The following is a 26608-nucleotide window of genomic DNA, read 5'->3' as shown; positions in this document are numbered from 1 at the left end:
ACCAGGATTCTAGGAAAATGAGAATTTGTGTCTGCCTTCATTCACAGAGCAAACTGGAGGTCACTGTTTTCAATACGAACCTTTTTTTAGCTTTTCAGCAGTGAATAATTAGGAGCTGCTGCTTCTGAAATTACCTGTATTCACTGTAGAGAAGGAAAGACTTTTATCTTCCACGATGAAATACATTTTCTCATTCAAATTTCATCATTCTTTTTTTAAACGGCATTTTACACCGCTGAGTCAATCCTGGGTAGCATAAAATAAAAGAAGTAGATTTTGCGTGCTGCTGTAGCCTTGTTTATTCAATTTACTTCCTTAAATTTCAGCTCCGCCTTGAAAAATGATCCAAATGCAAAAATGGGTTTAAAGCAGTTGACTATATACAGCAGTTATCCACGTAGAATACTATTATACAAACACATGTGTTTTTTGCACTTTGATTTAAATTGAGTTGATCCTTGATCCTTATAATTTAATGATTATGTGCTTCTACTGAGTTTTTAACAGCCTTGTTGAGATACAGCTTACATATTATACAATTCACCCATTTAAAGAGCACAGTTCAATGGCTTTTAGTATATTCACTGAGTTGCGCAACCATCACCACAATCGATTTTAGAACATTTTCACCACCCCAGAAAGAAATCTGGTACCCATTAGCAGTCACTTCCCATGTCCCGCTAGCCCGTGACAACCACTAAACAACTTCTCTGTCTCTGTGGATTTGCCTGTTCTGGACATTTCATATAAATGAAATCATATAATATGTGGTCTTTTGTTTTGGGCTTCCTTCACTTAGCATAAGGTTTTCACGTTTCATCTATGTTGTAGCATGTGTCAGTACTTCATATGTTTTTGTTGCCTACTAATATTCCATTGTATGGATATACAAATTTTATTTATCCATTTATTAATTGGTGGACATTTAGGTTGTTTCTGTTTTTTGGCTACTATGACTAATGCTGCTGTAAACATTCACCTAAAAGTTTTTGTGTGGACATATGTTTTCATTTCTCCTGGCTGTATACTTAGGAGTAGAATTGCTGGGTCATATGTAAGTTTAACTTTTGAAAAAGTGCCAAATGGGGCTTCCCTGGTGGCACACTGGTTAAGAATCTGCCTGCCAATGCAAGGGACACGGGTTCGAGCCCTGGTCCGGGAAGATCCCACATGCGGAGCAACTAAGCCCATGTGCCACAACTACTGAGCCTGCGCTCTAGAACCCATGAGCCACAACTACTGAAGCCGGCACACCTAGAGCCTGTGCTCCACAACAAAAGAAGCCCCGCTCGCCGCAACTAGAGAAAGCCCGCGTGCAGCAGCAAAGACCCAACGCAACCAAAAATAAAATAAATTTTAAAAAAAAGTGCCAAACTGTTTTCTAAAGTGATTGGACTGTTTTATATTCCCACCAGCAATGTATAAGGGGTTCCAATTTCTTCACATCTTCCCCAACACTTGTTATTGTCTGTCTTTTTGATTACAGGCATCCCAGTGGGTGTGAGGAACTATCTCATTGTGATTTTGATTTGCATTTTCCAAATGGCTAAGATGTTGAGCCTCTTTTTATGTGCTTATTGGCCATTTGTATTTCTTCTTTGGAGAAATGTCTGTTTTTATTGAGTTTTTTAAAATTCTGTTACCTCACCTTAAGAATGTGGCTAGCAGAACTAAGTTGGAAATAAATATATCTTCCTAAAGGGAGTAATTTTCAAAACAAATTTACAGATGGAAGACATTGTTTTTACAATGGTAGTATTTCTGGGTTATAGAAGAATTGAATTGCTCTCAGGAATCAGTTTACTTCTGAAACTTTTTTCAATTTGATTAGCAATATATCAGATATTGGTGGTCCCAGAGTCATACCTAGAAAATGGCTTAAAGATCAGTTTGTCCAGTTAACTCATTTTACAGATTAGGAAACTGAGAGCCTAAGAGGTGAAATATGTGGGTCGCAGAGAATTAATGATAGATATAGAACTATGCAGGTGGAATCCAGATAACTGAACATCTCTATTTAATTTAGAGAGAAAATAATACACTCTTCAAATGGGTTCTTACTGATTTAAAAAAAAAATGGTGAACTGCTCTGCAATTAGAATCCACAATATTTATTTTTGGGTGTTTAACACATACTATTTTATTTTATCCTCACAGTAACACATATAAGATTGATACTATTTTTCTGTCCTATTGTGTGTAGGGAAGCAGGTTAGCTAGCTTGTTGAATGGCAGCTACATAGTGAATGGCAGCTACATAGTAAATGGCAGGCTCTAACCCAAACCTTCTGATTCCAAGTTCATGGTTTTGTTTCCTCTGGTCTTTACAAAAAGACAGCATCAACACATTGTTACCCATGCCATCTTGAGAGCCTTTTGTTTCTGGTCACTAAATCACTGACGCAAGTAACCGATAGGTGGCATCATGGAGCATCATTTCCCATCATTAATATAGTTATTCAGCAGCACTAATATACCTAACTTTGGAAATAGAATGTAAGTTTCAAGTGACAGAAGGATTGTTCGAGAATAAAAATACAGTACCTGAAAGGATCTACTAATATAATAACATATTTCTGGAGTCCTTTTCAGTTGCAAAGCACTTGGCTCACGCTTTTGATTTGATATTTACAATTACGCAAGACCACTTTCTCTGTTGTGATGGAGTTGTCATATTCATGATGACACTAAGGCCTGAAGGGCTTTAGCTGCTGCGCTCATAATGGCTCAGGCAGAGCTATATCTCAGATCCAAGTCTCTTGGCTCCTGTGTAGCCCTGTGTTCCCTCCAGTGTACCATGCTCCGCCTTAATGATGTGCTGAAGGACACTCATTTGAAAGAAGAGAAGACTTTACGCCATTATTCCAGGCAACAACAGAGCTATGAACAAGTAGAAGTTATAGGGAGGCAATTTTGAGGCCGTATAAAGAAGACTTGATCTGCTCAACAATGCAGTGTGTTGTCTTGTGAAGGAGTGAGGTCTCTTGTCATTGAACTGTTCAAGCTAGGGCTGGATGACCATCTGGGAGGATGCTCTAAAAGGGGTTTCTGCATTGTGTGTGTGTGTGTGTGTGTGTGTGTGTGTGTGTGTGTGTGTGTGTGTGACTGTTGTCAAGAGAAATGAGAAGGCACTTACGGTCCCTTCCAACTGTGAGATTGTGGGTCTTTGTTCTTAGTTAAGAGAATAAGCTGGTTTAAGAGGTCCTCTGTATCCTTACTGAAGAAAGAAACTTTGAGAAACTCTTATCCTGCACAGTTAAAGGTACAGGGTCTTCTGTTTAAAAGAGAGCAGCCAAATTTATCAACTTGAATTACTAGTTTCCAAATGGTTAGAACAGCAGTTCCCGTGTATGTGTATATACAGTCAGCACAGCAAAGCTTCCATATTCAGATAAGTTTAAATACGAGCCTTTAATATGTCATTGTCCTTTGTGATTATCGAAGAGGGAGAGAAAGTGTGCAGCAGTGTCAATTTTATTTTTTATTTTCACAAAGCCCTTCAGAAACATGTTTGTCAGTCTCACCCAGTGGTTCTCAGCTCTGGTGGCACATGAGGATCACCTGAGGAGCTTTTTAAAAACACTGATGACCAGGCCCCAGCCCAGACCAAATGAATCCATATCTCTCAGGGTGGGTTCCCAGCGTCAGTATTTTTTAACAGCTCTCCAGATGATTCTCCTATGAAACCAGGGTTAAGATGAACTACTCGAGTGTAAGCATAAACTCAGGCAAACTCTGGACATTTGCTTTGTAATTTTGGCTGCTCTTTGGAATTCAGGTAATCAATTTAGAGCCAAAGCTCATAAGTATGGTTAGAGGCAGCATCTCACGGTGATTCACGCTGCTGCTCTAGAGCCAGACAGGCTGGCTTTGTCCACTTACTAGTTCTGTGACTTTGGGCAAGTTATTTTAATCTCTCTGTGCCTCAGGTTCTTAATTTGTTGATGGAGATAATAATGCTACTTATATGATAAAAGCTAAGGTAAACACCGGAAAGGAAATAAAAACTTGACATACTATGATATTACAATCATCGTCGTCATCATCGTGTTGTTTTGCTGTTGTTAGTAGTGGACGCTGTAGCAGTAGTGCTCCTGGCATAGGAGCTAAGCACCTATTGAGAAAACAGTCTGTTCTACACAAGGCTGCAAACCGGACCCGACCTTACTTGAAAACTAAAGGCTTTTCAGCCACTTTAGCAGCAGCGTACTGCCTCAGATTCAGAACTTTCCAATGAAGTGGAATGTTTTGTAGCAAGTTTTTTTGGGAGCTGAGGCTTAAACCAGGTAACCTCCTGCAGTTCGATCCAGCTCTAAAGAACGGGCCAGAGCTCTGCCAAGCAGGGGCCTGGACTGAAGGGTGATGCTGGGTTTCTGTTGGATAACTGGGAAAGGCATGCACTATGTATGGCAGGCTGACCTCCCAAATCCTCAGGGTAATCTCAGTTAACCGCCCACCCTGCTAAACCATGGGACCTGCAGTTCAGAAAGCATGGTTGCTATTCAATAGGAAGCAATGGCTCCAAACACCAGCGTCCGTGGCTAATCGTGCAAAAAAGGTGAATACAATTAGGGTGTGTGGGACAGCCTCAGAGAAAAATTAAAGTGCAGGATAGGCATAGTTTCTATTTAATTTTCAGTTGAAATAATTTGAAGTGGCTCTAGTCACTACGGATACAGTAGCAAGAGTCCCTTACTCTCTGGGGTTTAGTACAAGTGTGGACATTTCATGGATATTACAGGTTCTCTAACACACAGTTTCCATCAAGACAGCCTCCAGCTGCAATTGTGGAAGTTGGTGGAACATTCCTAGGAGGAGCTCAAAGGATTGTAAGGCTGAATAACATCTTTGTCTCAAAAACTTACGTGAGAATCTGGGGGTTTTTTCCCCTTTTCTCCTATAAGCGTTTTGTGGCTCACCATTGCAGACACTGCATGTCTTTGTAGCCCACAAAGTCCCCATGTTAATAGTTGTTTGCTAGTTGTGGTCATTTAATTGAAAAAAGCTGGCATGGAGATATTACGGGTCTCAATAGGTCATTTTTGTATCAAGTATGGTGTCATTACCTTTGACTAAACCCCTTCCAAATCCAAATTCATTATAGTTCTTTAAATGCATTAATAACATGTAAGAGGATAGAAAGCTGGAGGAAAGATGTGTGTGGCCTTAAGTATGCCAGTCGTCTACAGTTCTGCCGTGGCATGTTGCCAGTGGTGCATTATAGAATTCCAGACGGCACGGTTCTGCTGGTACTAGTTTCGGATTTGCTCTGGGAATGAGGTCAAAGAGGATGCTAGACTGGAGTTCTCTTCCTTGCCTCTCCCAGAGTAGATCCTGGAAGACTCCATCCCCTCCCACCAATCAGACAACTGCCCCAACCTCTCTTGGGGATTGTGGACTCAGCACAATTGCTCACTCCCCATGAGTTCCCAGGCATCTAGTTACCCAGTACTGCAGAGGTCAGGAAGATTGAACTCCCTTGTGTGAGCTGTGCTTGGCTTCCTCAGACGCCAGGGCTTGGTCAAGTGTGGGTATGAATTCAAAGACTCGATAGATAAGTGTTGTGTTTTTCATCAGCTCGCCTGTCTGAACTTGCTTTATTTTCTGTGAGATTCTCTCTTTAAATAAATAAATAAATAAAACAAAAACCTTTCTTACAGAAATTTATACAACACACAGAGAAAAATATAGTGCAGTGAACCCCCATATCCCAACACCCAGCTTTCACAGTTAGCAAATTTAACCATTCTGGTTTTCTTTCCCTTCCCTTTTTCTTTTGTTTTCCTATACTATTTTAAAGCAAATTCCAGATATCTGATTTTAACTGTACATATTTTAGTATGTAGCTCTAGTACACACAGCATAACTTTTCAAAAACCTAACTGCAATACCCTTATCACACCTAACAAATTTAATAATGATTACATGCCCTGTCCAGGTTCAGTTCTCCCTAATTGTTTTACAAACGTCCACACACAACTGGGTACTTTGAATCAGGATCCAAACAAGATGCCCCTGTTGCATTTGACTGACCCAACCTTAAGCCTCTTTTAATCTATTACAGACCTTTCTCCTGTTTTTATGGTATTTATTTGTTGAAGAAACCAGATCATTGTCCTTTAAAAATGTCCACATTATGTATTTGACCTATTGCATCTTCATGGTACTGTTTGATATGTTCCTCTCCCCTCCATACTTCCTGTAAATTAGTGGTTAGCTCTGAAGACTTAACGAAATTCAGGTTCAATTTTGTCACATCGGGAGGCATAACACCTTTTATTGATGTCAAGATTGATCATTGGGTTCAGACGTGGTCAGCCTGATTCAACCATTATGAAGTTGTCTATCTACCTGTTAGCCTAATAGTTTTAGTAACTTAATCACTGTCTACATCCATTAGAGGTTACAAAATGGAGATTCTCGATTCTACCATTCTTTCTGCATTTATTAGTTATTATTCTATATAGAAGAACTTATTATCAATTACTGGGTTACTCTGAAATACAGTTCATACAAGAAAAGCAGCATAAAAGCCTCTTTCCATTTATTTATCAATTTTTAGAATATTGCCCCCAGCAACCTCCAAAAGTGACCAATGAGGTTTGTTTGTTGTTGAGTATCATTATAAACACTTAGGGTTTTATCCATTTCATATGCATCAGTCCACTGTAATCATTACTCTTTTTGATGCTCAAATAGCCCATCTTTCATCAATGGGAGACCCTTCTAGTTGCCTCTGGTCACCTTTTAACTTAATTCCCCTAGTCTTTTCTGGCAGGATAAGGTACCCCAGGCTTCTGGCCTAAATCTGGAATCAACTATTTCTACAGGGAGTCCTGATTCCTTTCCATGTAAGTAAAGACCACAGTTTGGGCACTAGGAGTAGATTCCTTCTTAAAATCGTTACGTTTGTGTTGGAATGGTGACCTCATCTTCCTGGATATCTCATTATTCCCGTTCTTTAAGGGGCATCTGGTTCCACCTGGATACTCCCTGCTCCACACACACTTATTAACAGCCGGTGCTCACCTCTCCTCCAACCAGACCCTACCTCTTCTCTCAATCTATCCATCCTTCCCTTCTAATCAGACGCCCTCACCCATCTTTGAGATTCTAAGACGCCAACGTGGGGAACGCTTCCCTACTGCTGAAGAGTAGTTGTATTCTTTTTTTCACAGACTATTTTTTTTTAAATTTCGTGAAGAGAGTTAACCTCCTGTTGCTATTTCCAGCCTTTGGTAGACAAATCTAGTCACTGTCTTAACCCAGAACAGCAGTGCTTTGAAACACCATGGAGATGGCCAGCCCAGCCACCAGATCCGGGGAGGCTTCATGAAAACCAACAGTCCCCCAGGTGTGTGTGTCTTCCTGGGAGTCATGGGTGGTTGCATGTTAAAACTTTTAACTAGAGTTGCTGGGTAATGAAAAAATGTTGAGAAATTAGTTTACCTGAACCGTTTTTTAGGCCACATAGCCGTTTGAACATGCAATGAAAACTAGGGAACTTCTCTCTAGAAAAATGCACATACACCCAAAATGTTATAGACAATCTCATGGTCTTCAAGGACTTCAGACTATCTTGGAGTCGAATTCGTTTTCACAGACTAGCTCCTGCTTTGCACTGGCTTGGTGGAGGCTGCAGGATTTGCAGTTGGAGCAGGGGTCTGGGCAGAAAAACACAAAACGGGAATCAGGGTGCCGGCTTTAAATTGCTTCACTGAACATTATTCCTTCCTTGGTCTAGAGCTACTGCTGGTGCCAGTCCATGAACTGTTTGCCGTTATCCTATGATGTCGTTAAGTAGAGAAATCTAGAGTAGGCATTTGAAAACATTTTAGCCATTTGCCATTACCACAGCATCCAAGCACGTGGTCAGTGGACTGGCCTCATCGAACAGCACGTAAACCATTGTGCACGCTGTTAAGTGCACAGCATGTGTCTGGTCATGTGAACAGGACTCCCCATTAGTCCTCGAAAGTTTGGAAATGAAACACCGAAGCAAGAATTGTTCCTTCGTCTAAGATAGTCTGAGAAGCAACAGCAGTGGAACCCAAAATGCTTTTGCTCTGTGTGCTCTTGTGTTGTTTGAGCCCGTCTTCCTCCATCATCTGCCTCTATCACGCTGACCTAGAACAAGGCACACAGTAGGCACTCAGTAAATCTTTGCTGCAAGAAGACAGAGCAGAACAAAACTGCTCTCTTAAGAGAGAAGCCACTTTCTTTCCCCAATGATACCCTGCAGAAAAAGAATCCTGGTGTTCCCCAGGGAGTTGAAGCTGCATACATGAAGAAAATATGATAGGAAATAAATTATAAGCAGTCATTCTTCACTGAATGTCTCCTAGAACATGGAATAAGTAGAGTAACATTAAATAGCTGTTCCTCACTGTGGAAGTCATGAGCTTTCGGATGGTTTGTATTTCAGTGTACAGACCACATGAATTAACAAGTCATAGTAACAAATGTGGTCCAGTTTCAGGGCGGAAAAACCACCCTGCAGTAGAGCAGTCACAGGTATAATAATACTAACAGTGGGAAGAAAATTATTTAATCTTCAGAATAAGATTTTGTAAATGAAAGAAAATAAGATACAGTAGTGTACTCTGTGCCCAGTTTTTCCCTTCCTGTCATCTCTTTCTACCTTCCCTGAGGATCCAGGAACAGTAAAATCCTCTCTTTGAAGGAATCTCACATCTTTTCTTTAAAAAGTGGGCTTGTGAAAGGTCACGTTTAGTTCTCAGGACTCCAGGCTGCCTGAGGACCAACCAACCTTAGTAGGACTCTGCCCTCCCCCACCCCAACCTTACCCCACAAGCCTGGCCCCAGAAGAGCCCACGCCACACTCCCAGCATGCCTTGCAGCTGCCCTGACACTGTGTAGCACGTCTGACGTGAACGAGCTGCCGAGGGGACATAGTGGCTCCAAGTCACCAGCTGTCTCGCTTACCAGAGAAAGGGATTTTACCACAGGACAACTTCTCAGGATCTGAAGCCAGTCCCTGCTTAAGACAGACCATCTTCCTTCCTTCCTTCCCTTCCTTCCTTCCCTTCCTTCCTTCCTTTCTTCCTTCTATCCTTCCTTCCTTCCTTTCTTTCTTTCTTCAACTTTTTAAAATTGAATAGAATCAGAAATATTATCTTCCAATAGCAAGAGAAGAAGAAAAATTGATAATGCCTCACACCGTTGATGAAATCAGCAGTAGATGGTGTAAGGGTCCGTGTGGGAGAGTGACACCTGGTTTGTGTTTATCCACAACTGTTAAGTAAACTAGAAATTTCTGGAAATAATTTTGCTTTTTAACGTCCTCTCAGAATAACACAGGCTGTTTGCCCTATATCATGAAGAGAAAGACAAAAGAAAAAATTTATTCTACTTAACCATGCGTGGGGCACTAAGGGGATAAAGGAGCTTGTCCGTAGTATGTGGGCCCAGAAAATACACAAGTGCTGAAGTCTGATATGACCTTTGTCTCCACAAATAAAAAAACTGATAACCCTAGGTGTCACCACCACATTTTTTAAACACATATATCACAAAGGGCTCAGCTTAATGACTATTTTCAAGTACAAATGAATTCCCTGAAGTGGAAGAGAAGAAATAGAATCATACCATGTACACATAAAGAGAGGCAGAATTGGGGGTAAAAAGGACTTTGGTTACCCCTAGTGTTCTCCATCAATATCTACCAATAAACATGCCCTGCACCAATGCCCTGACTCCCATATGGGAGTTTTATGGTTACTGATAGTAGCATGATTATGGTAACCATTTGTAGAGCACTTCTATGTACCAGGCATGGGCTAAGCCCTTTATGTTAGTGGATTTTTAAAAACCTTTGCAATAGCCCTAAGAGATAAGTGTTTTTATTATTCCATTTTATAAGTAAGGAAACAACTTACTCAGATTGTGTGTCTCATAAGTGGCCAAGCTAGTCTAGGAACCAGGTCTAGCTTCTCAGCTTTAACAATCACGCTGGCCTTTAGGGGTCTGTTTATTTGTTTGTTTTTGCTTTTGTCTTAAAAGTTTAAAAAGAGAGGTTCTTTTGCTCCTTGGCTAGAAAGGTTCCAGACCGCTTTTTGTCCTCAAACTCACATAAGCCATCAGAGAGGCTAGAAACTGGCCACAGCGCTATCACTGAAAGGTAATAATTAATGAAAAAGGTGTCATTTAAAGAGGTCAGTGACTCAAAGCGTATGTTTCTCTTGGATCAACTTTCCTAACACTCTTTAAATAATGTGTTGCTATCAGCACAGACCAAAAAGAATGCAAACAGACCTGAACAGTTTAAACCTCTGGGAAGAAAAATACGAAAATAAAGCTGTTCTTGTAGCCTTAAACAACGACTTACACGTCTTTTTCTGCGATAATAATTGTGATAATTACCACTGATTGTGGGACTTTTTTTTTATACCAAGCAAAGTGCTTATCTTTAATCCCCAAAGATTGGAACTGTCTCGGTTTTACAACTGAAGAGGTTCTATCACTGTATAGGATCTTAGGAAGACTTTCCCTCCATGACATTGAGCGTATTCAAAATACACAACAGGGGAACTCCTTGGTGGTCCAGTGGTTAGGGCTCTGCACTTCCACTGCCAGGAGCCCAGGTTCGATCCCTAGTCCTGGAACTGAGATCCAGCAAACTGCGCAGTGCGGCCCAAAACAAAACAAACAAAATACAAAATACACAACAGAAGTAACAGGAAAAACAGCACAGATTGCTGCACACGTCCAAGGGATCGATACAAAAATACCCTCTAACAAGTCACAAACAGTGGAGGAACAGCACCTCCTATGGTGTGGTATGTTGTCATTGGTGGGACGTGCAGTAATTAAGACACAGGTCCACACTCCATTTGAAAATCGGCTAATCGTGGGCTGGACACCTTTGGTGTAACCTGTAAAATACTCTCTACAAAGACTTGGAAAGGGGACTTGTACCTTCTTGGGGCTGCGATGGTACTGCCAAGGGTCATGCCTGGCTGTGATTCTGGAGAGTTCCGTCAACCTTCTTTGTGGGTAGCAAACCCGAAACTCCCCAGAAAGTTCAAGGGTCAAGGCTGGGCATCCTGACCTCAAATCCAGGAACCCCAGCACCAGGACATCTCTCCCCAGCAGCGTCGCCTGGTATGAGTTATTTAACTCCTCTGGACCCAGGTCTCATTGACATATTTCTTGGCAACACGGCATGAAAATAACACTAGCCATTTGTACCTATGGCACTGAGCTCCTTAGAAGATCACATGAACTAGCTGGGTTATTTTGAAGGTGGAAATGGGCTTGGTAAGGAAGAGAGATTATAGCCGCCGGTAAACCATAGGTTTCCTCCATTCTGTGACCCTCGTTTCTCTGCATCCTTCAAGACTTTGCTAGAGCTTAAGTTTTTTTTTTTTTTTTTTTTTTGCAGTACACAGGCCTCTCCCTGTTGTGGCCTCTTCCATTGTGGGGCACAGGCTCCGGACACGCAGGCTCAGCAGCCACGGCTCACGGGCCCAGCGGCTCCGCAGCATGTGGGATCTTCCTGGACTAGGGCACGAACCCGTGTCCCCTGCATTGCAGGCGGACTCTCAACCACTGCGCCACCAGGGAAGCCCAGAGCTTAAGTTTTTTATTTCTACTTATGAGAATGCTTCTCTCGGAGTTTATTGATAATTCCTGCCCTCACATACCTTTGTATAGCAGAGATTGGGCCCTGCCAGCGGATAGTCACCTTGCGGCTTGAACCTGTCAGTCCGAAGAGTGACTGTAAGAGGTACTTTTTAAATCATTTAGAGTGAGGGTTGGTGCAGAGCAGGCATGCCTGGGTGTCACTTCCTGCCAGTCCACCAACACGTGGAGCCCCTGTGACAGGTGACCTGTTGACATTGGCAGTTCATTTCTTATCAGTCTCTGAGACTGAGCATTTCTGCTTCCTATTGACAGCAACTTGCACCTTTAGGATTTTCTTAAACATCCCTCTCCCTTTCCTCCGCGTTCTCTCTTCCCTCTCTTTTTCTTCATCTCCTCACTTTTTATTCTCTCCTCTTTTCTCTCTCTTTTCTTTTCCACTTTTCTTCTCAACATTATACTCAACCACTATGTCAGTAAATCCAGCAAGTGACCATGAAAAGACCAATTCCAACTGCAAAATGGCAGCTCAGCCTCAGCTTGGAAAACACTAGAGAAAATGAACTTAAGTCATCAAAGACTTAAGAAGAGATACTAGAAAGATGGGATTTCACGTGAGATGTATATTACAGTGAAAATTCTGCTATAAAAAAAAGAATCTTTTTAATTTTTTTCCTTGATATAGTCAGAATAATTTATACCAAATGCCAAGAAATTATATATAATTAGTCCAGGTGATATATAATTTCCATTTGATTATATATATTAAAGTGATTAAGCAACTTCAGTTTTTCACTGGTAAATATCTGCCTTCTTTGTTCCATTCTGGGTCTGTAATGACTGTTTGTATCAAGTGTAGGACTCGGAACCAACGGGAGGAAAGGTTTGAATGCCTTAATCAAGCTCTGTTGACTGATGTCTGTGAATCTGGGAGATAACGTGAAGTCAGCTATATGGGAGGAAAAAACTGAAGGGAGATTTATATCCAATCTAAAACCATTATGTAATTTTTGCATTACTTCCCATAAGAAAGTTGAGTAAAACGGTGTAACTGGAAAGCCCTATTTATAGAGAGGTTATTCAATAAAGTATCTGACATCACCAATATTTTTAGTATTGCTTAGAATAAAATGAAATTTTTGACATTTCAGTTTTTAATTAATGACTTCTGTTTACTTTTTGTACAGTGCTTCTCTATGTTTATTACCACATATTTATAGCAGTTTTTCTCTTTCCAATTAGAGGATAGGTTTCATCCTTTATCTTTGCAGGTAGCTGATCCAAGACATTTTTATGTAAATGGATTAATTAATTGGTGGCCTTCATTTGAAACTTAAAAAGAATGTAATCCTTTTTGAGAGGCATTAACTGTTTTTTCATAAACAATTCTTAAGCACCTTGTCACACAATTAGAAATTGTTTGACAGCGGTAATCATAATATGCATTACCCCTTACCACATCACCTTTTTTTCAAGGTGATTAAAAGAACCCATTCATTAAAAGGCTGTGTAGCAATTTTGCTTGTAAAAATCATGTTTTGGGGAAACTTGCTGGTACATATTCACAAAACTTTGGAACAAATGACATCACAAGTTCAATTTCCTATACAGCCTTTGTGAGTAGGCATCTAGCTACAAAAATGTACTGAATTTGGGGAAAGACAGCTACACCTGGCTTTCTTTGAGAGCCCTTAAGCCCCTCTGCTTTCCAGCCCTATGATTTATGCAAATCAGAAAGCTCTGGCGGTCTCCACTTCCTGGCCGGGCCAGCATAATCCACTTCCTTCGGGTTCATGTGACCATGCAAATTTGAGCCCTCCTGAATAGTCCCAGAGGGGCTGTGCCTCTCATTATTCCTGCCCCATTCTCTGCGCAGTGCAAGCATTCAGACTATGAATGGACAAGGGTTTAATTGCTCACCACATCTGTCAGATCAGATACGACTCGAGAATGAAGAGAATCCCAGACAAGCCCAGTCGTTTCTTTGCAGTGTTCCTCGGGGCCGAGGTCATCCAGCTCTGTCTTCTAGGGAATATTTTCCACTCCTCGTTTCATGACTCTTCTGGAAAACAAGGACTCCAGCTTTTGGAGATCCATTACTGGGCCTTTCACATTGTGTGTGGCCTTTACAAATGTTAATTAATCTTCCTAATGATGCACTGAGCCTCAGGGAGCCCTTTATTCCCCCAGGGCTTCTGATGACCAATATGAATGCCAGAAAGTTTTCCTTACTGTTTCCTGACCTACAGCCTCCTCTCTCTGTGTGCTTTGCTTCTTCCCCCTCCCCCAAAAATGTCCCCCACATGACAGATGGACTACTCACATTACCAGGTCAGCCAGAGTTTGACATAGTAAAGGCGGATGGTCCAAGTAGAGGATACACCTACGTGGAATAGGGTTCTTGCAGATGAAACATTCCCAAGGCCAGCAGCCCAGGCCCCCCAAGGAAAATGCACATAATAACAGGTAGGAAGGAGGGTATCTGCTGGGAGCCCAAGAGACGATTTCCCTCGATGAAGGGGCACTAGCATGCCCTCCCTCTCTGTGTTTATATTCTTTGGGTTTAAGAGGAGGTTCTGGGCATGTGCAACTCAGGAATATAAGGTTCCATGGATTGCCATAGTGTTTGGGGGGTTCTGTTTTTGTTTTGTTTGGTTTTCCTTTTATCTTTTTTTCAAATGAAGTAGAATTCACAGAACATAAAATTAACCATTTTCAAGAGCATCATTCAGTGTCATTCAGCACATTCACAGTGCTCTGCAACCATCACCTCTATCTAGTTGCAAACATTTTCATCGCTCAGAAAGAAGTCCCTGTACCCATTAAGTAGTTACTCCCCATCCCCCTGTCCTCTGTCTCTGTGGGTTTACCTGCTCTGGATATTTCATATATAGAGAATCCTACCATATGTGACCTTTTATGACTGGCTTCTTTCATTCAGAATAATGTTTTTGAGGTTTGCCATAGCGTTTTACTGTGGCATTTTCTGGGGTTTTGTGTGTGTTTATCATTCTTACCCCATCACAGTTACTCTTCACATGTTCTCTGCCTTGGATAATGGCGTTACCCTCTAAGGAAGCCTGAGAATCAGCATCGACCCATGTCTTGTCTCACTCCTGTAGTCTTTAGGAGTGTTCTTTAGGTTCTGTCGATTGCACATCTGAAATCCCTCAGGTCCCTTCTCATTTAATGCTCTTACATCTCCTGCCCCTTCTCAGAGACCATTCATTCCCCAGCTGGTCTTTCTCAAGCACAGACCCTCCTGACCCTGTCACTGCCCAGCTCAACTCTTGACTGGTTCCTCCCCACCTTCCAAACTGGGTTCAAGCTCCTTCCCCTGCTGTCCCAGGCTGTCTGCAATCTGTTCTCCCCTCCCACTGCCCTCAGTCCCATCCCTACCTGCTACACCACGTCTATCCGACCGCATTAGACTGCCTGTGGGTCTCTGACCAGGGCTCACACTCCCTCTGCTGTGCCTTTCTGTGTCCCGTTCCCTCCCTAAAATGTCTTCCTTCCCACCATCCCACCCCTACTTCCCACTGCAGGAATCCATCCCTCCTTCTCCCTCTCTTGCGTTTAACCTTCTCACCTTCCCTGATCGGCGAGTCAGAATGAATTCCTCCTTTCTAATCCCATGGCTTTTCCTTCTCCAAAGAAAAAACTATGGGCCTGTAAGGAGCCAGAGGGAGAGAAAGCAGTCTGATGAAAGTAACAAGGACTAACATTTTAAATGATTTTCGTCTTCTATTGAATTCACAGTTACTCACAATGGTTTACCAGGTTCAATTAGCAGAAAATGCAACTTTGCTTTTTATTTTCCTCTTCAGATTATGTTCTTCATTACAAACCTCAAGAGTTTTATATGCAGTTGCCAAAAATCTTCCTTTTGACAAATTGCACAGGATGCATTTTGGGATTGTGTGATCGAGCGGATTGAATTTAGGCCAAGTTCTGTACCTGATATCTCTCAAAACGAAAATACAGATGTAGGGCTACTCAAACATTTACCTATTTATTTTATCCCAGCCCTCCAAATTCATTGTCTTTAAGAATAATCAATTGGATTCTTTTTAAATTAAATGCCAAGTAAACGATGCAAATAAAACAATTTTGTTTGCCGAGAAGTAACTGAAAATCTGCAACTAATTACAAATTGGCGAGCTCTGAAGCTGCAAATAGCTCAAACCCTCTGCTGATGCGTTGTTTACAGCAGGGTTCAAACTGGTTTCCTTACACCAGCCGTCCACAAGTTATTAATCAATACTTTGCCAAGTTCTATACCTCACCTTCAAAAAATGGTAATAAACATTTAATTTTCAATATGGGCTTCATAAATAAAGCTTTTAAAAACTAGCGGAGGAGGTGTAATGGGTTAGAACACACAAAGTCTGTTCTTGAGTTAATGTGAGTTGGCTTTGGATTAAGTACCCTGTCCTTCCTTGACTGCTCAGGAATCCTGCAACTCAGTTGAAATTAATATCTGCCGGTCTGGTCACTGAGTCCCCTATAGCACTCCACTGATATAATGCAAGACCTTTCTAATTGAAATTCTGGAGAAAAGCAACATATTTGTGGGCCACAGAGAGACAGGGAACAACTAATTTGATTTGCTATTGCTACAAGCAGGTAAAGCCGAATTTACAAATGACTCCATTCTGAGTGGTGGTTTAAACACACACACACACACACACACACACATTCTGATGCTTCCATACCTCTCAGACTCCATCTCCTACTGTTCTTTCTCTCCCAGCTGACCTACATTCACTCTTGTTCAGTCTCTGCCCCTGTCGCTCTGTTCCTGGAATGTTCTTCCTCTAAATCTTCACTTGGCCGGCTCCTTCTTTTCCTTCAGGTTTCAGTTTAATGTCAGTCTTCAAAAAGGCTTTCCCTGTCCACCTTACCTTATCTTGTACTTTATTCTCTTTCTTTGTTTATTTACTTGATAATTGTGAGATGTAAGCTATACAAGGACAGACACCTTGTTTATCTTGTTCTCTACTCTAACCCTGGTCCCTGGACTAGTGCCTTGCACGTGGTAAGTTCTCAGTAAGTACCAGATGGATGGATGGATGGGTGTTCAGGTGAATGGATAGAGGGGTGGGTAGGTAGATGGAAGGATGGCTAGATTAGAGGGATGAATGAAGGAATAGTTACATTGGTTGGAACAAGCAGCAGAGTGAAGACAGAAATTGAATGCTAGGAAGGACATGATTCTAAAAGCATCTTCTTTGATAAGAAACCAAAACCTCTTCTGGATTCCAAAATTAGAGCCTTCTTTGCAAACTGGGGTGCATTCAGAGGTCAGAGATGGTGAGAAATACTACACAGCAAATACTCTTCAGCTTTCACAAGGACTGTTCTGTAGAAGAATCATTAGACCTATCTCTGTGGCCCCAAAGGCTTGACCCAGGACCAGTGGGTGGAGATTACTAGAAGGCATATGTGGCTTAAAATGAGCACACTTTCTCACTGAGAGAGCTGCCCTGAATGGAAAATTAGTAGTGAGATGATGTTGGTGGAAGGATTGATATACAAAGTACCTGGCTACTTAGCAAGGGTGCTTATCACAGGGGATATAGGCATCAAATGTGCTGTCGTTCTAGATGACTTGTCTGGGCTCTTACTACTGAAGCTCTGTGGTTCTGTAATGATCAAAGGAGAAGCCTGCTCAATAGTTGACAATTATTTTTAAAGGGAGAAATTCCAATGAGATTTGGATTATTCATTTTGTCCCATAAGGAGATAACTAAAAAATGATTTTGAACTGAAAGAAGATGTCCTTGGCAAAATAATAAGGCTGAATTCTGAAAGTCTCTTCCCCATCTTCTGTTCCCTGGGATGCCTGGGACAGGGCATGCAGTATTTTAGGTACATTGTGAGCGAGGAGCCTGCATTCCCAGGAGGTGGCAGGGATGGCCTGTAAGGTCTCAATCCAACTCTGTGATCTTAGGGCAAAGCTTCTATGTGTGAAACGCAGTAGTACCTCCAAAATAGAACAAGAGCACTCCATCCATGTGAAGATGACTGTCAAGGTCACTGAGACCTACAGTGATCTGGCAAATTAAAGCTGTCTGTGGCTGCCTTTCCTTTCAGGACATACTTTAGGAGATCAAAAAAAAAAATTTTTTTTTTTATAAATTGATGATTTTCTGTTGCTGAGTCATTTTTCTTGCAGTTCTTTTTGCTTTTCCTATTTATTGTTGGTTTGACGCCTGAGCCATAGCATTGTTGCCTTCCAGCTGGTGTGAAGGAGAGAGCCGAAGATGCAGGTGTGTGCCCCGGTGGGCAGCTCTAGGCATGGCCATGAGGCCCTCCTGCAAGTCCACCAACGTCCAGAGGGCAAGATGAATGTTCTGGTCGGTTAATGAAGTTTGGGTTTGTCACTGCACCACAATCCAATTGTTTCCCTTGCCAATTCCTGGGGTGAACAGAATGCTGAGAGTGGAGCATGGGAAGGGAGTTTAGATTTCTCACCTGGTTTCTAGCCAGGCTGATACATTGTCCTACGCAGGAGGCCTCAGTCAAGCCGCAAGTAATGTGCACTAGTCACTGGCAGAGCACCCGGGATGTTCTCTCTGCCTGCACTTCCCTTCATCCGGGTAGAGCTCACTCACCTGGCAAGGCTCAGCTTAGATCTTAGCTTCTCTTGGGAGCTCTCCCAAGCCCTCATTTGGAATAACCATTCTTCCCTCTGGGCCTCCTCGCTGACTTCTGTCTCCCCTTCAGTTCATGGTATAAATTATACAGTGTCGAAGTGGCTCTCCTCTGAGGCTGTGAGATCCTTGAGGGCAGGCATTGTGTTTCCTTTTTCTTTATATCTCCGGAATACAGTGCCCTTCCTGGCACGTAATAGGTCCTCAGTGAATGCCTGATATATTGGGGAAAAATGACTAGACACCTGAAATATTAAAGGAATTAATATTATTTGGGTGGAGAGTAATAAAGACATGCAAAGTTCTATGTGAAACTCATCTTTTCTCCCCAATACAACCTGATTAAACAGTGACAGTTTCTTCCTCTCTTGAGCCACCTGGATCTTAATGGTTATTTTCTTACAAGGCTGTTGAGTTTACAAGATGACAGAACTGTATTTACCTTGGACTTGGGGCTGTCCTCTATTAAGGAGCTTTCAGCAACGCCTAGGAGTCAAGTTATGGCATTGCGGGCTAAAAGCCAGCGGGGAAACCCTGGGGGAAAACCCCTCATGGGTAAGAAATACTTTGTCATCTGGTCCCTGAGTCCTATGGACTTAAGCAGTGACCTAGCTGAGTGATCCCACAGTGAGGCCTCAACGTGTTCCAAGGCCTTACCTTGCTCTGAATGGGCTCCGGATTCCCAGTGATGCACGCAGCCCCTCAGGGTCGGGGGCCACCATGCTGCCAGTCAGGCGGGGCAGGTGGAATGTTGCACAGCTGCGCCTCTGGTTGCATTTCCCAACACCTCCCTATCCCACAATGACTGGTCGTTGGCATGCTATTTCCGCCACCTTGTCATCTTAATGGCTTGTCTGGGGTCTCGATGGCTGTATATGCGGAGTGCCTGTCCCCAGCCCTTTTTTCTCAGGACAAGCTCGAGTTCACTTCCTCTGGTCTTATCAAACCCCTTGTTTCCAAAACTGTTAGCCACTTGGGGAGTTGAACTCGACTTCTCCCTCCCAACATCCTCCCAGCTGAAAGTAATGAGAAAAACAGTTGACGATGGTGAGACGTCCGTCCTTCCCATTCTCCCCCATCTACCATGACTTGGAGGGATGAGCCCGGAGAATTTTGTCAGGTGCGTTTCGTACTGCTGGTGGTTATTTGGCCACCTCTGATTCGAGCTCAGCTTAAAGAAACATATGGCCCCAGATTCTGCAACGCTACAGATTTGGAACTTGGCCATGTTAAAAGTCTTAACAGATGAAATATGGTTTTCTATACCTCTTTTCACTGACCGTCAAAATAACAAGTGGTGTCTTGTCTTTCAACAGAGACACTCTTTTTACTCGGTTATTCAATGAAGAATGTGCTGTTGTCTTTGCTGTAGATTTTTATTTTATTTGTAAATTGTGCGTGCTGCGTGCTATGGAATACTGAAAAGCTATACACCCTGGCTTGTTAGCTGACACACAGTATGTGTGATTACAAATTGTTTGAATAACAGTGGACTATTGAACTGCCATCCAGATGTGTGTGGAGTTAACTGTGGGAATGTCCACAAAAGAGGATTATCTTTCTGGTTGCTGGGTCCAAGCCCCCCAGAAAGTGGAAACATAAGCGTGGAAGCTACTCAAATAGAACAGTAGCTACAAATGCTCTTCAGAAGCAAAATTAATCATTTTTTAAAATTACACATTGCAGTTAAGACTGAATTTGTCCTTCTAAAGTAAATCAGGCAAAGAAAATACCAAACAACAACAAAAGAAGTTGCGGCTTTGAATGGCCTTTGCAAATGGTTTAGTCATTTTATGTTTTTAATTATCTACAAATTCAGAACATTGTAGACTCAAGATAAGACCCTGACCATCCCAAGTCTCTGAGCTAACTTCTTGTGTACTTTATCTAAGTTTCCAGCACTTCCTTCCATCTTGTCTGCTGCACCGGATACCACAGTCATACAGCAGTTGGCGTTCATAGTCCTGGCCAGGGGAAAACAATACAGAAATCCCTTGTGAACATTTCCTTTAAAATATTTGAACCACAGTGAGATACTACTTCACACCCAGTAGAATGGCTAAAATAAAAAAGACAGACAATAACAAGTGTCGACAAAGATGTGGCGATATCAAAACCCTCACCCGCTGTTTATGAGAAAGTAAAATGGCATAGCCACTTTGTCAAACAGTTGGACAGTTCCTTACAATGTTCAGCATGGAGCTGCCATACAAACCAGCATTTCCACTCCTAGGTATATGTATCCAAGAGGAATGACAATATAGGTTCACATAAAAACTTGCACATGTATGTTCAGAGCAGCATTATTCATAATAGTCAAACAGCAGAAACAACCCGATGTCCATCAACTGATGAATGGATAAATAAAATGGCATTTTATTATTTGGCCATAAAAAGGAATGAAATACTAATACAACCTGGATGAACCTTGAAAACATGCTCAGTGAAAGAAACCAGACTCAAAAGACTGTGTAGTATATGAATCCATTTGTATGAAATGTCCCGAATAGGCAGATCTGTAGAGATAGAAAGTAGATTAGTGGTTGCCTAGAGCTGGAGGGGTTGAGGGAAAATGGAGGGTGACTGCTAATGGGAATGGGTTTTCTCTTTGGAGTGATGAAAATTTTCTAAAGTTGATTGTGATGATGGTTGTACAACTTGGTGAATATACTAAAAACCATTGAATTTTAAACCTTAAATGGGTAAATGGCATGGTATATGAATTATACCTCAATTAAGCTGTTTAAAAATGAAGGCAAGGGCTTCCCTGGTGGCGCAGTGGTTGAGAGTCCGCCTGCCAATGCAGGGGACCCAGGTTCGTGCCCCGGTCCGGGAAGATCCCACATGCCGCGGAGCGGCTGGGCCCATGAGCCATGGCCGCTGAGCCTGTGCGTCCAGAGCCTGTGCTCCGCAACGGGAGAGGCCACAGCAGTGAGAGGCCCACGTACCGCAAAAAAAAAAATAAATAAATTTAAAAAAATGAAGGCAAGTTAAAGACAGTTTCAGGTAAAAAATTTTAAAGGTATTTCAAGGTGATTTTTTTTTTTAGAGAATCATGCCTCAAATTAGGAAGTCTTCAAAAACCACATATCTGGACTTTTTTGGCAACATGAAAAGAAGGGGAAATGGTTTTAAATTTAGTAGCTTATGTCCTTCCCCCCCCCCCCCCGAATGAAATATCTGTTACTTGTTCAACAATGTCAATGCTTTCTATCTCCACTTGGAATCTACAGCAGTAAGTTGGCACCCAGCCATCAAATACCTAGATCTACCCTTGTGCAATACAGCTCCCTTTAGCGATGCGTATTGAAATCTATCATTTGGAACCTATTTTAAATTCTGTAGCAAGCAAGTCAAAAAAAAAATGTAAATCATGAAACATCAACCAAGTCAGAGGAAACAAAGAAACGAACAGGAAATCCTCTCGATTCTGTTCTCACTCCACTTTCTATAGTTTAATCTAAAGAAAAATGTGGAATTTCCTGCGGAGTGATTAATAGGCCAGTGTGGTGATATACAGGAACTCTGAGCTTGACCTTGCAGGTAAAGGCTAACTGGTATGTTAAGTTGATTACACAATTTCCTCTAAATAAGTTGACAAGTGGTTTGCTCAGTTGCCTTGACTTTTGCCCTTATAAATGCACACTTATAAATGACTTGCTTTTTCAGCTAAAGCAATCCTTATTTTAGATGTGACATGTGTTAAGTAAACAGACTGATAGGGAACCCAGCTTCCTAGCCTTCATAGCCAGGTCAGATTAGCAGAGTTGCTAGGGGACATGAGTTGGGGCAGCCTGAAACTTGGCTTTGAGATACGGCTGTATTTGTAGAGCATGAGAAACCCAAAACTGTTTTTGTCCTTCCAGTATGGTGAAGTAGACTGGTGGATTTGAGAAGATGATTCCACAAGTAGCTCGAAATATTCCAGGAGTAGAGGTGCTAAATGGTTTGCATTGAATGACAATATGTTTATCTCTAGCGTTTATCTCTAGTTTATCTCTAGTTCAGGTCTCCTTTCAGGATGTCAAGTCTGTAAGAAAATACAGCCTCTGGTGTTTTGTCCAAAAATATCACGGAGAAAAGGTTTCTGGTCAGCATTTCTGTTCTATTATCATTTTCATAGGAAGAAAATATAGTCCTTTTATAGTCAAGAGGATATAGTTTATTGAGATATTTTTATTTAAAGATGTACTACTTCCTTCTATTTAAGGGGAAAGTTAACAAAAAGCCACTATAAGGAACAGGAAATGTTACTTCAGATGATAAATCAAAATGATGCTTAGGAAAATAACTGGTTATTTGTAGATTTATAAGTCAAGCACCTTTATTGAACTTAATATATCCTGATTTGATAAGCAAAAAGAGCTTTGCTAACATTGTTGATTTAGCTGGAATCTATTTGTGTGTGTGTGTGTGTGTGTGTGTGGTGTGTGTGACTCTTCCTGAATGAGTTAAACATTTGGAAAATGAATTGATTTTTATTTGTATATACAAAGATAATGCCATTTATGCTTTCCAGGTCTAGAATATGACAAGCCTTGAGCTCATCTGGAAAACAGAACATTATTAGGATTCAGAGGTTAAATTTACTATCCCACCATCAAATCCATGAATGTCCCTCTGAAACAATGTGCAGACCCATTATAAATCATCTTCCTTCACATTAGCTCTTACATAAGATGAAACTCGCCAGCCTGGAAATGTTTACTACTTACCACAGATGTCTCTCTTAGACATCTTTTTGTTTATTTCATTATTTCATTCAGTCATCCATAAGTATTTGCAACAAAAGGATTGCCATCCATCTTCCGGCTGGCTGTATGCTTGGGCAAAGGACTGGGGCTAATCTGTCCTGCCATGTGGCTTCCCCTTGAAAGCTGTCAATACTCAGTAACCATTAACTATTAACAACAACATCCTCAATACATGTGTCTGAGCCATGTCACTTCCGCCCCAGCTAGCCAGAGCCCAGTTAGACATACTCATGAGATTTTTCACTCTCAACTCTCTCTGCTTGTGGAAAGTTCGGATCTCCTGAGGTTTGGCTTTCAACTCAGCATGGTAAACCTAAGACTGACGAATTTCCCACCACAAAGGACTAGTCAGAGAAGTTTCTGCTGCCTCTCAATTTTCTCTCTCAAGAGAGTACCCTTTAAAATTAAAGGATAAATACTTCTGTTATATACATTTTAATCAAATATTTCAGAAATTAAAAATAGGACATAATAAGTGAACACCCTTCATAATAAATGAACACCCCTTTTCCCAGCACAAGCTTAAGAATTAATATTTTACAAATAAAAATGAAGTTCCCGTTCCACCTCAGGAGAAGTTTACAAGACCAAGTGCACAGTACCTTGAAGAAATCCACATGAAATATTGGGAGCTGCCCTGTGAGAGGAAGAGAGATGACATGCTTCTGGAGAAAAAATGCACTTTTCTCTTGTTGGTTTGAGTTTTTTATATTCCAGATATTTAAACCATAAGACATTGCCGATATTCAGTTATTTTCAAACCTCAAAGGTGACAGTTTTCTGTGGTTAGCCTCAGAGCAGAGAGACAGATATCCATTGCACATTACAAGAGGAAACCAAAATCCAGGTCGCATCTTCTCTTGTCTAGATCATTAGCTTAGACTCAGAATTGGCTTCCCTGCCTCAGTTCTCAGCCCCTTCCAATTCAGCCTCCACGCTCTTGCCACAAGCATATGTATATCAGATCGAGAATCAAGACAGGGAAGCTGTCTCGATTATAAAATATATACATAGTGGAATTCTTACTACAAGCCAGCTACCTTGCAGAGGCTGCCACTTTACATAACTCATCTCATTTCATCCTCACAGGAAACTCTGAGACATCCAGGGGCAGATCCAAGTTTTGTGGAATCCAAATTTGGGGATACTTTGATGAGGGGAGGTTAAATTCAAAATTAGTTAATATTTGTTTAGGTTAAGAAAAGAAAGTACAACAAAATTTTAAAGGGAGTTAAATACTACAGACACCTCAAAGTTCAGAAAAATCACATAGTTTTATTATTAACCACTTGACATACATTTAATACTTTTTCCCCCTATATTTTTGGCTGCATATTCTTTGGTCATTTCTTCATCTAACAAGTATTTCATAATATCATTTTCTATGACGAGAACAGAGGATGCTCAGTCTTTCCTCTAACGTGGTTGAGCAAACTTTTTTTTAATTATGGAGAGTATATTTAAAGCTTCTTTTTTGCTTCATAGTTCAACATTAGTAATAATCATGTAAGTTTTTAAGATCGTCGTCAAATAGAAACATCTCACTTTTTTCCCAGATATGGAGCTGTGAGATTTGGAATTTTTTCCACACACTTAGCTCTGGCTCCGTGCATTTCTTTCTGTACCTCCCATATGCCTCTGGAGCCGGTTGCTCTAAGGCATGTTCATATGACAGTATGACCTCTGGCCCTGGCCCTTCATGTCCCAACACTAGATGAGTTGGCCGTTTCCAGCCCAGGACAGCTAGCAATAACCTGCCCAAACATGGAAATGACTGTGTAACATGTAAGCGTATCCCACTGCATCCGAAGTAAATTATCCCTAACTCAGCTTTTCCCCATGGCCACTCCAGTGCTACCCAACACAAGGGAGAGTCAGAGTAGAAAGAGACGGTCATCCTAAAGGATTGCAGTTAATATGTCTTATGTTTACAAATTGTAAAAAATATTTGACCAAGTGAACATATTTCTAGGGCCTCTCCCAGGGCCTTGGAAGGAGGCCAAACAAGTGAGAGACTGACCCTGAAGGCTGGACGGGAGCTGAGAAGCTGCATTTGCTTTTGCAAACTCGAGCAAGGTTACTTGGGTAGCAAGTGACAGAGCTAGGACTTGAACCCAGTCTGTAGAGGCCAAGCTCTTATCTATTAAATTATGTTAACTCATCTTTTTTTTTTTAACTTTTTATTTTATACTGGAGTGTAGTTAACAATGTTGTGTTAGTTTCAGGTGTACAGCAAAGTGATTCAGTTATACATATACATGTATCTATTCTTTTTCAAAGTCTTTTCCCATTTAGGTTGTTACATAATATTAAGCAGAGTTCCCTGTGCTATACAGTAGGTCTTCAGTTGGTTACTCATTTAAAATACGGCAGTGTGTACATGTCAATCCCAAAGTCCCTAACTATCCCTCCCCACCTCCCTTCCCCCCAGTAACCATAAATTCATTCTCTAAGTCTGTGAGTCTGTTTCTGTTTTGTAAATAAATTCATTTGTATCATTTTTTTTAGATTCCGCATATAAGCGATATCATACGATATTTCTCTTTCTCTATCTGATGTCACTCAGTGTGACAATCTCTAGGTCCATCCATGTAGCTGCAAATGGCATTATTTCATTCTTTTTATGGCTGAGTAATATTCCATTATATATATATATGTTCCACACTACTTCATCCATTCCTCTGTCGATGGACATTTAGGTTGCTTCCATGTCTTGGCTATTGTAAACAGTGCTGCAGTGAAAGTTGGGGTGCATGTATCCTTTCAGACCATGTTTTTCTCTAGGTATATGCCCAGGAGTGGGATTGCAGGATCATATGGTAGCTCTATTTTTAGTTTCTTAAGGACCCTCCATATTGTTCTCCATAGTGGCTGCACCAATTCACATTCCCACCAACGGTACGGGAGGGTTCCCTTCTCTCCACACCCTCTCCAGCATTTATTGTTTGTGGACTTTTTAATGATGGCCATTCTGACTGGTGAGAGGTAATACCTCATTTCGCCATTAGTCAACATTTGCTACACCAAAAAATGGGCATTGGAATCTCGAAACAGATGTGCTCTACTCCTGTGCACCCTTGGGCCAACTTCCTTTAAGACTCTGGAACTCAGCCTCTGTTGGAAACAAATTTTATCATGACAGAGATTTTCCAACAGCTCTGTGTTAAACAAAAGTCATGCCTCTCCTCCACCCATGTTCTAAAATTCATGTTGCCCCTCATCCAGCTGGGAATATTTCTCAGGCCGCCCCAAGGGTTGATAAATATAGTACAGTCCCTTACGTTTATTCTGGTGTCCCTAAAAGCCATATTTCGGAAGTGGTGGGACAGTCCTCATTAGAAGGGGGACAGCCAGCAGGGGCCCTGCTCTCCACGCCCTGGCGCCTGCAGAAGAAAGGCTTTTTCTGATAAACCCTCCAATGTCTGGGACCCGCGGTTGTTCACATGGGCGGAACGCTCTCTCACAGAACGAGTGTGTTTGCCAAATCAGGGGCTGAAGTATCTTGCAAGTCCACTTGTTCCAGAAGAAAGACAGGATAAGGAAAGTGGCAGAAGCAGTGATAGGAAAGGAGTTTTTCGCACTAACAAGCGTGAG

The 26608-nt window shown here is 41.5% G+C and overlaps 1 protein-coding gene across 10 annotated transcripts in view; it reads left to right on the top strand.

Moving 5' to 3' along the window:
- Positions 1 to 26608, top strand: part of VTI1A (vesicle transport through interaction with t-SNAREs 1A) — a 365411-nt gene that overhangs the window by 260211 nt on the left and 78592 nt on the right. The window contains exon 9 of one of the 10 annotated variants that reach the window (XM_067709404.1): positions 17847 to 17963. The exons of 8 other annotated variants lie outside the window; for them this stretch is intronic. In XM_067709404.1, coding sequence (XP_067565505.1) covers positions 17847 to 17955 — 109 coding nt within the window. In that variant the 3' untranslated portion in view covers positions 17956 to 17963. Of the gene's footprint in view, positions 1 to 17846; positions 17964 to 23586; positions 26205 to 26608 lie in introns of those variants that run through there. One more of the 10 variants, XM_067709409.1, reaches the window with a different exon arrangement.

This window comes from Pseudorca crassidens, chromosome 16 (genome assembly GCF_039906515.1).
Source record: "Pseudorca crassidens isolate mPseCra1 chromosome 16, mPseCra1.hap1, whole genome shotgun sequence".
In the NCBI taxonomy this organism is placed as follows: Eukaryota; Metazoa; Chordata; class Mammalia; order Artiodactyla; family Delphinidae; genus Pseudorca; species Pseudorca crassidens.
This window is presented reverse-complemented; position numbering and strand designations above follow the sequence as displayed.